The sequence below is a fragment of the Carcharodon carcharias genome, chromosome 2 (assembly GCF_017639515.1).
Source record: "Carcharodon carcharias isolate sCarCar2 chromosome 2, sCarCar2.pri, whole genome shotgun sequence".
Lineage (NCBI taxonomy): Eukaryota > Metazoa > Chordata > Chondrichthyes > Lamniformes > Lamnidae > Carcharodon > Carcharodon carcharias.
Window position 1 is genome coordinate 152,615,184 of NC_054468.1, and position 10,769 is coordinate 152,625,952.

The 10,769-nt window shown below is 39.8% G+C and overlaps 1 protein-coding gene across 6 annotated transcripts in view; it reads left to right on the forward strand.

Annotated features, from left to right (window-relative positions):
- Positions 1–9,007, forward strand: part of LOC121269954 (WT1 associated protein) — a 64,962-nt gene extending 55,955 nt beyond the window's left edge. For all 6 annotated transcript variants that reach the window (XM_041175130.1, XM_041175152.1, XM_041175137.1 and 3 more), the window contains one exon: positions 7,714–9,007. In XM_041175130.1, coding sequence (XP_041031064.1) covers positions 7,714–8,315 — 602 coding nt within the window. In that variant the 3' untranslated portion in view covers positions 8,316–9,007. The remainder of the gene's footprint in view (positions 1–7,713) is intronic.
- Positions 9,008–10,769: the final 1,762 nt, after the last annotated feature.

Below are 10,769 nucleotides of genomic sequence, written 5' to 3' on the forward strand. Positions count from 1 at the left end.
GACTTGCAAAGTATAAAACACAAGGTGTGCTTTTTGTACATTGAGAACACCTTTCTCAACTCTTCCACTGTTGCTGAACCATCAGACTGCTTATCTGACATCCAGAACTGGATGAGCAGAAATTTCCTTGAATTAAAATGGGAAGACTGAAGCCATTGTTTTCGGTCTCTGCTCCAAACTCTGTTCCCTAGCTGTCAACTTGCATCCCTGCCTCTGGCAAAAATCTGAGATTAGTGTCTGCTCTAGACCTTGGTGTCACATTTGAGCTTGATGAGCTCATGATCTAATTTGTGCTATCACTAGGACCGCTTATATCTACCTCCGCAACATTGCCTGACTCTGTCCCGTCTAAGCTCATCTGATGAAATCCTCATTCATACCTTCGTTACTTCTGGAGTTGACTATACCACCCGACTTCTGGCTGGTCTTTCACATTTCACCCTACATAAACTTGTCATCCAAAACTCTGCTGCCCGTGTCTTTTAACTATCAGCCCTGTGTTTGCTGATGAACATTGACTCCCGGTCAAGCAATGTCTTGATTTTAAAATTCTGATCATTGTTTTCAAATCCCTTCATGGCCTCACCCATCCTTACCTTTAATCTCTTCTAGCCCCACAGCCCTCTGCTACCTGTCCTCCCCTTATTCTTGTCTCTTCAGCCTGATTTTTAATCACTCCACCTTGGTGGCTGTGCCTTCAGTTGCCTCAACCCTAAACTCTGGAATACCCTCCCTTCACCCCTCTGCCTTGTTTCCCTCCTTTAAGACACTCCTTGACACGTTTCTCTTTTACTAAGCTTCTGTTCATCTGACTTGATTTTTTTTATATGACTTGATGTCATATTTTGTTTCATAATGCCTGTGAAGTGCCTTGGAATGCTTTACTACATTAAAGGTACAATATAAATATAAGCTGTTGTTTGAAGTTTAGTTCCAATTTGTTTTCTACAAAAATTTTGCGCTCATTAATAAAACATACATCAATTTGTTTAGTTTGATAACACTCCTCTGAGTCAGAGGTTGAAAGTTCAAGCCCACTTTAGGACTTGAACCCATAATCCAGTACTGTGGGAGTGCTGCATTGTTATGATGGATAATCCCTTAAATTACTTTAAATTAGAGATGAAGGATCATATGATGCTATTCAAAGGAGAGCAGGAAGCCAACATTCCTCCCTTACCAACTTCATCCAATTGCTGTTTGCAGAACTTGGTATAGAATTATCATTACTTTTGTACTTTTAGATAGATAAATATAATTATATAAAATCAAGCTTTTTAAGTTGCTATTCAGTGAAGCTGTACAAAGTAATGGCTTGCATGTATTGTGAATTCTTGATCTTGAGAGAAGTATTGATTTTATTGAGCTGAAGCTTGGCATTTTCCCAGAATGGGGAACCACTTGACAGCCTATTATGCCAGTGGTCAGAAATGCTGCATAACTCAGAAACATGAAAGGGAGTTTTTTTTAAAAGAAAATCTTTTATTATGCTAAAGTACTGCAAGGAGACTATTTTTAAAAACATTATACTATTGTGTATTTTAAGACCATTATTTCAGCCTAATTAAAGAGAAACTTACTTGCCATCATGTTTTGCCAAAATGGCACACCAAGAAAGTGGAAGTCTCATGGTTTCACAGCCATTCATAAACACAATTGCACTTATTGCATTGTGGGTATGCTTCTGCAGGGATCTTCAGATCTCTAACAATGGCTATAGGTCAGAAATAGAATGATAAGTTGGGAAAAGCAAAGATTTATAACGGAGGTCATGCTTGACTTTTTTTGACTATGTTAGTTAGATAAAGGGAACATAATGCATGTCACAAATTAATTTTCAGGAGAGCCTATAAATGTCACATGAGAGGCATGTTAGAAAAATGATTGCCTATATTAAAAGCACTGTAGTTGCATTAATCAGTAAGATGACTGCGGGCTAGAAAGCAAGAGTAATGGTGATTAGATAAAAACAAAAGACTTGTGAATACTAGAAATACTCAGCAGGTCTGGCAGCATTTGTGAAGAGGGAAAACAGAGTTAAAGTTTCAAGTCAAATATGATTCCTTCAAGGGTGAATAAATGTTTTTTTTTTGGATTGGAGAGATGAGAGACAGGTATGCCCTGGGTTCCAACCTGGGTACTCTTTAAGTTCCACTTGTATAAATGGCTTTGATATAGGCATAAGAGGCATTTCATCAAAAAAGAAAATTATAGGAAAGTTGACCAAAAAATGACACGAGTTGACAGAGTGGGCAGATAAATACAACATACAGGTATGTGAAATATATTTTTAGGAGGGGGGAAGGGCATACCTTAAAAAGATAGGATTCTCGAAAGTAAAGGAGTGTTAAGGACCGAGAGGTGCAATTACTTAATCTTCATAGATAGGCATAGACTATTTCATTACTGGAAGAAGGAAAGAATATTTTCTCAGGTTGTTAAACATGGTTCTTTATCACAAGTGCTGTTGAGGTAGAAATAATAGAATCTAAATGAGAATTTTAGAAAAGTAAACATAGAGTGAATGCACACAAATTTTGCATGTGTAGCCAGTGACTGATAACCATCTCAATCTATTTTGCAGAAATGGGTCCTTTTGGTTTCCATGTGTGTTCTTTTGGGCTCGCCTCTGTGTAGCCTCACTTAAGAATTTGGATTTGTTAACAAATTTTATGCTGAGATAGGCTTGTTTGCAAGGTCTAGTGTGCTTACTCTTACCAAGTCTTTGAACAAAAAGCCTTTGTTTTAAGCAGAAATTTAAGGCTTGTCTTTAAAACCTGGGTATGGAGTGCTCAATGCCTAAGTCTGTACATCTGATGGAATTCCAAGATATGTAGACTTTGGATCCCCAGTTTTTGCCAAGTTAGATGGGCAGTAAATGGCCTCAGTAACCTCATGGCTTGGATTGGAACTACAGTCTTGATTGGTATTCAGGGATTCCTACTGAGAAAATCAATGTGTTGACTTGGGCTGAGAGAGGATCAAGCCAGATTGTGATGGCATGCATGTTAAAATAAGACTGCTGACATTTGCTCTATAGGCTCTTAAATGAAGAGCAGCCACTTGAGTCAGAGAAGAGTGGACTGCATATGGCGGTCACAAGAGTAGCAGAGAAGACATGGGTAATCCATATTGCTCCACTTAAGCATGAAGACACTGTAAATTGATTAAATTGAACGAGCAAATTTAGTTTGATTATCTGTGACTCAAATCACTCGACTTATCATTTATATTTGGTTAACAAGTGGTGAGAAGAGGCTTTAATCTAATTTTAAGGAAACCAGGATGAAACATCAGATAGGAGAAATGAAGGTTTATAAAGGACTGGGAGAGGCAAAGAGTGGTCTGGAAATAGAAGGGACCAGACAGGAGAGAGGCAAGGCAGGTTTGTAGTGCATGTACTTAACTGAAGAGAGCATGATAAATAAGGTTGGTGAGCTACAAGCAGAATTACTGTTTGATATAATGCAACAACAGAAACCCAGCTGAAACAAGTGCAAAAATGGGAACTAAACATTACTGGCTGCAATGTATTCAAGAGAAATAGGAAAGGAAGAAAAGGAGACAGAGTGATAGTATTGGTCAAAGATACTGGTACAGCCCTGGAAAGGAATCGTGCTAGAGGGTTCACAGAGTCTGTTTGGTTCGAGTGAAGGAGTAGATAAGTTGCTAGGTGTGTCGTAAAGACTACCAAAAAGTGGGCAGGAGATGGAGAAGTAAATTTGCAGGCAAATCTTAGAAACATTTAAAAGCACTAGATTAATGAGAACACTAATATATACGGGGGTGGCAAGGCATGGGAGGAATTCCTCAAAGTTTTGCAGGAAAACTTTCCTAATCTATATGTTTCCAGTCCAATGAAGAAATAATCAATGCTGGATCTTGTTCTGGAGAATGAAGTGTAGCACATTTCAATGGGAGAGCGTTTGGGGAAACAGTGATCACAATATCAAGTCTAGAGTATTTTTTCGGAAAGGAGAAGGGAAAATGCTTGACTAGAAGGGATAGTGCAGGAAAACGGCATTGAGATAGAAGGTCAGCCATGACCTTGTTGAATGGTGGAGCAGGCTTGAGGAGTTGAATGGCCTATTCCTCCTATTTCCTATGTTTCAATGAATCCTAAAGATGTTTATAAACTTGAGAGTAATGGGATAGTCAAAAGGATAGGTGGGGCATGTTAAGGACCTGCGAAGAAACCTTTTCAGCAGAGGGCATGACAGGTATCTAATTGAGTATTCTGAATCCCTCTTCAGTAAAGAAGAGGACGCTACCCCGTTACTGTAAAAATGGGAGATTAAAGAATTGGTGGCATAAAATTGAATTGACGATGTTTTAAAATGGTTTGCAGTGACCCCAGTAGCGAAGCCACCTAATCCACATGGGATGTATCCAGGCAGCTGAGAGGAGGTTGGAAATAGTGGAGGGCTTTTTGTCAATCCTTCCATGCTTTGGGGGTATGAGTGGTTTTGAAGGGCTGGAACATTGTATTGTTGCACCCTGTACAAAGCAATGAAGCAATAAACCAGATAATGACAGGGTAGTCAACCTCATGTCGACGTTGGGGCAACTTCTAGTAACCATAATGCAGGACAAAATTAATGGTTACATGGAGGAATATAATAAATAATCAACACTAATTATGGACTTTTCAGAAGTGCTGGTGAAATGTCAGACATTAGTAAAATTGAACCCTGTGGGACTGATGAGGCAGTGTCAACCTAGACATTAAGTTGGATGATCTGACGTGATTTATTTTGGCAAGAGGAATGAGGAGAGGCAATATAAAACTCAATGGTAATATTTTAAAGGAAAAGTGGGAAAGGAAAAACCTGGGGATGTATATAAATATTTTAAGTTGGATTCATACTTAGCACAAAAGAAGGTGGTTGCTGGAGGCCAATCATCTTAGTTCCAGGAGCTCCTCAGGGTAGTGTCCTCGGCCCAACCATCTTCAGCTGCTTCATCAATGACTGTGTGCACATCATAAGGTCAGAAGTAGGGATGTTTGCTGATGATTGTACAACATTCAGTACCATTCACAAGTCCTGGGACAATCTGTGACTATATGCAGCAAGACCTGGACATCATTCAGACTTGGATTGGCAAGTGGCAAGTAACATTTGTGCCACACAAGTGCCAGACAATGACCATCTCCAACAGGAACGAATCTAACTCATCACTCCTTGACATGCAATGGCATTACCATTGCTGAATCCTCCACAATCAACATCCCGGAGGTTACCATTGACCAGAAACTAAACTGTACCAGCCAAGTTCCAGACCATCATGTATGCTTCTGATAACACTTTACTCTACAATGAACATCCTGGGAGGGTTACATGACCAGAAACTGAACTTGACGAGCTGTAGAAATACTGTGGCTACAAGAGTAGGTCAGAGGTGGAAATTCTGCAGAAAGACACTCACCACCTGTCTTCCCAAAGTCTGTCCACTATCTATAAGGCACAAGGCAGAAGTGTGATGGATTACTCTGCACTTGCCTTTGAGTGCAGCTCCAACAAAAGTCGCGGATCAACATCACCTAGAACAAAGCAGTCTGCAGTGTGTACTCTTAAGATGCACTGCAGCAACTCGCTAAGCCTCCTTTGACAGCATCTTCCAAACCTGGGAGATCTGCTACCTAGAAGGACAAGGGCAGCAGACAAATGGGAACCTGAAAGTTCTTCTCCAAGCCATCCTGACTTGGAACTATATCACTATTCCTTCACTGTTCAAAATCCTGGTGTGCCCTAACAGCACTGTGGGTGTACCTGTTGGATGTAGCTGTTCAAGAAGGTGCCCTTCTTGAGGGCAGTTGGGGGCGGGTAACAAATGCTGGTCTTGCCAGTGACATTCATGAAATAATTTTTTTTTAAAGTGGCAGGACAAGTTAGCAGGCTGTTGCAAAAGGCACACGGAATCCTTGCCTTTATAAATAGAGGCATTGAGTACAAAAACAATGATTGCTAGACTTATAACATTTGTCGGGTCCCAGGTGGAGTATGATGTCCAATGTTAGATATTACGCTTTAATTCCCTTTAACAAATCTGTGCTGGCTTTCATTTATCAGCACACATTTTTCCAAGTGCCTATTAATTTTGTCCCAGATTAATGTCTCTAAAAGTTTACCCACCACTGATATTGGACTGACTGGCCTGTAGTTGCCAAATTTTAACCCTCTCATTGTTTTTTGTGTAAGTAATAATTGCAATTCTAAGGAGGATTGGAAGATTGTGGCTGGAGCTTCCACAGCATCCACCTTTACCTCGGCAACTGAAGATGCATCCCATCTGAGCAGGGTGACTTTTCTAATGTTTGCGTTGCTTTTTTTGTTTATCCTACTCAATTTCTGTACTACCCCCTTTTTATTTTGATATGACAACCAATGAAAAATACTCATTTAATGTCTCTCAACATGATGTCCTTCTGTAGCGTATTCTGTGTTATCTCTGCCATTGTTCTTACATCACCTTACTGAGTTCTGTAGCTCTGCTAAAGAGTTCTGCAATACTTTGGGTTGTCTGAACACATTGCTTCAATTCAAACTCAACTAATTTCATTTAATTCAAACACAAGCCACTTTGAGCTGATTGTTTTGTGTACAGTGTGTTGTCCAGATTTATTTAAATATCCTGATTGAGGAAAATGTGGAAGTAAAATTTCTAAGAGAAATATCCTGAACTTTCTTACTGAGCCCTGAAAGTAATCACATTTTTTTTAAAAAACCCAGATAAGCAATGCAATGTAACTCGTTAATTGTATCAAGAAAAAGATGCAATTGTTGCTGCAGATTGGGGTCAGCTATTGTTTGGAATTTGAACAATTTTCAATGAGGCAGATGTTGCTTGAATAGATAATACTTCACGTTGCATAGAAGGCTTTTAATGACACTTCCCCACACACTTCCGACTTTAAAAATTAAACTTGCGATCCTTGAAAGGAAATTTAATTACCAAGAGGTCAAAACTACAACTGTGAGAAATGTGTGGCCCACAGCTCCGAGTATTCAGATCAGGAAGCTCCATCCTGTTTGCACTTTTGTTTCTGCATTGTTTGAATTCTGGATGTTTGGAAGTGGCTACTGGCTCATTGGTAGAGTAATTCTAAATCAGATCTGTTAGTATCAGCTGCTTGGGATACATACAGAATATTGGAAGCCTTGAGTTAGCATGGCATCCTGGGTTCCTTACTGCAACTTAAGCATTCTTGTTTTACAGAGAGACCTGATAGTTAAGCATTTGCTTTCCACAGTTTTTGCTTGGTATTTTAACAGGTATGTGAAATGGTCATGCATTGTAATACAGTAATTCATTGTTAATAATTTTGCTTTAGCCATATATAGTTGGAACATGCAGTGACGTTATTGCTTCTAATCATGTTGGCAAGTGCAATTTTTTTGAAGAAAATGGTAATAGAAACACTCTGAAATTGAAGATTGCTTTTGGAAGCTGTTTGAATATTTAGTAATCCGGAGAAATATTTACATTGCATTGCAGCAGAAAATCACTGACATTTTAATTGCATTTAAAGTATCATGACATTTTTCGTTTGTTCAATTTTAACATTTCTTTCAACTTTACTGGAACACAATTATATGCAGATAAACTAATGTACAAGGGTTTTCTGCAATAAATATTGCAGTCTCTTACAAATGTTCTAAATTGCAAAAGATTCTCAATTCCCATTTACTGAATTTTTATATTTCTGTGTAGAGTTGAATGATTTCATTATCCAGCTTGATGAGGAGGTGGAAGGGATGCAAAGCACTATCATGGTTCTGCAGCAGCAGCTGAAGGAGGCACGCCAGCAGCTGGCTCAACTTCAAGGACAGCAGCATCATCAGGTGTTACTCTCTGGCACCAGTAGGACTCCAGCCCCTGAGCCTTCTGCACAACGGGAAAGTATTGCTAAAGACTGCAGTCGACTGGTGAATGGACCAACCAACGGTGATTCATCCCCACAAGGGAGAGCGGCAGCTGCCTTTCAAGACAAGACTAATCTTTACAGAGAATTAAGCAGCACAGAGGATGATTTCCCGTCATCTCCTGGCAGTGGGAATAAACTTTCAAACCACAGCGAAGAAAGGTTGGACCGAGCAGGCAGCAGTAACATGTATCAGCTAGGTGCTGGATATGAGAGTGTAGACTCCCCCACTGGTAGTGAGAACTCTCTTACTCAGCACTCAAATGACACAGACTCCATCAATGACCCTCAGGAAGATAAACCATTTGTTGTGAAAGGTACCAGAACTATGGGTTCCCGTCACATTCAGAATGGGTTGGACTCAGTCAGCACACAGGGGTCGGTTTTGTAACACTTAATGGGCATTGTCTGCAGTCTTTTTTATATAGTGTAATTTCATTTGGCTGATGGCTGTCCAGTGACTGTTGAAGCTAGTGTGTAATTTTGTTTAAAATTCAGCCTTTTGTGTTTTTGCTTTCTTGTAAAACTGTTGCTACTGTTTAAATTTTTTTAAAGCATCATATTGCATTGGCTGTTGCTGAAAGGATGTTGATACATGTAGACCTCAGCTATTTTTATATGATTTCATCTGAATAAAATGTATTACTACAACTTTAACATTGGGGAGAAAAGCTGTATAAAACTGGGTCTCCTGTGTACATCTAGGACTCCAGTGAAAAGCTATTGGCATACTACCACAACTGTGTCGTACAGTCCTGCAACAAAAGAAGGTTGCACCAAATGTATGTGATGATTATGTAAGCTTGCCAATTGCAGTAGTTACTTTTCCAAAGGGAGTTTGGATGTTGTACTTGCCATATTCAGGTTTGGGGAGTCTGTGTAGTTTGTTAACTACAGAGACATTTTTTCCACCATGCATATGTGTACATTTTGCCCAGTGAAAAGATTGTGTTAAAGAATTAGTGTATATTGTTACCCAGTTTCTAGGCAAGAGTTATTTCCTGTGTAATGCATATTCTGTGACTATTCCCAGAAATCCCTCACCTGTACTGACCAAACTTAATAAAGTCTTTTAATATCCTATATTTTGAATGTTACTTTCAGTGAGTGATTTGTTATGATATACAATACTTTCTGCTAAAATGTCTTTCCCTTCTCACCTCTTGACTTCCCATGCAGGAGGACAGATTAAGAAATCCTGTACCACATTTGAGGTAGCAGCTGTGAGAAGTTGAGGGACATTATCAGATTTCTTTTTGCCCCCGTGTAACAGCAAAACTTAAGTTGGAATCTGGGCTGTTTGAGATGCAAACCCACAAACTACATCATCGCATATTGTAAATTACCATTTTACACCTAGAATTGACGGTTTAAGCAGACTTCAGTCATTGAATCTCAGAATTTTTCATGACAGGTTTAATTTTGGCTCCTTCTGTGTGGCAGCTTTTGGATAATACTGTCTACTTAAACCCATTCCCCTCTCTCCTATCCACATACGTTTTAAAAGTGCTGTAAAGTTTACCTTTATCCACAATGTTCTGTAACAAAATGATGCCTTTAGGTTTGATTATAGGGAGCTGAGAAAAATGTTGATTTTATTTTTAAGATGGCATTGCCCAACCAGTAATTTATCTGCCTCAGCTACAAACACTTGTGCTGCTGTTATCAATGAATGTTTAGCTCAACTTCCAGCTACATACGGAGATAAAAACATGGACACAGGTTGTTCATCCCAACATCCTCCACATGAGCAGCGATCCGTATCCTATGTGACTGCTTTATCCTTTTAACTCCTCCTCCAGCCACTTATAATTAATCACCTTTAAAACTTGACATGATCTCTGCTTCATTTACTAACTCTCCATTCCACAGCCTGTGTTTAAAGAAAAGGCTTCTCCTCTTGCCATCTTAAAACTTGCATCCTGTGGGCCCCTTGTTTCAGATCCTTCAATCACTGAAAGCAGTCCATTTTTTTTTGTTCCATGTGTTTATAATAGTTTGGATTTTCTACCAATGCCACAAAGCATTGGTATTCGCTATTGATTGCCCAAAAATCCATACTTAGCTTGTCCTAAGGCTGCAGCGAAAACGACTACTTCATGCACCAAGGCCTTTTGTTGAGCCAAGGACTGAGGGTTTCCAGCATGATGCATTGCTGGTGAAGTCTTTTGACATTGAGCTGAAGAATTCCCTTTGAAATCAGTCTTCAGCTCACTGAAGGGTAAGGTTTTTCATTTCAAACAGTTCTGATCCTTTTAAAACTAACATACGTTTTTACAAGTTTGCCAGGGTCGACCCCTCAGTCATTAATGCCACCTGGCATTCCCATTCCCTCTTGCCCTGGCATCTGTTTCCTTCCCCACATGCCCTTGACTCATCTTCCCCTTCACTTCTAGTTCCTCTTCCCCATGCACCACTGGTTCCCTTCTAACCTCCCACTCCCCACTTGCTCCCCTCATCGCTGGCACACTGGCTCTCCTCCCTCTCACCCTTCGGCTCCTCTACCTGCCCTCCCCAGCTCCAATTCAGCATCCCTGCTGCTCAGTCATGCTGATGTTCAAAACAACTTTCTCTTCCAAGTGCTGTTTGCAACATTGGTGGGACTGAGGAGCTGTGTTGCGCGAGAGCCAGGAGAATCATGAGAGATTTTAATAACAATTAGCAACCATCTGTTTGTGGATGGGGACATAAACATTTGGAGGGCTGAATTGTCAAATTACTCCTGTGATTATCAGCCATAACACTCTTGCAAGAAATAATTTGTGCAAGTTGACGGCAAACTGGCAACATTTTCAAACTATAATGGTCCTGCCATTTTAAGAATAGCAATAGCAGGATCATAAGG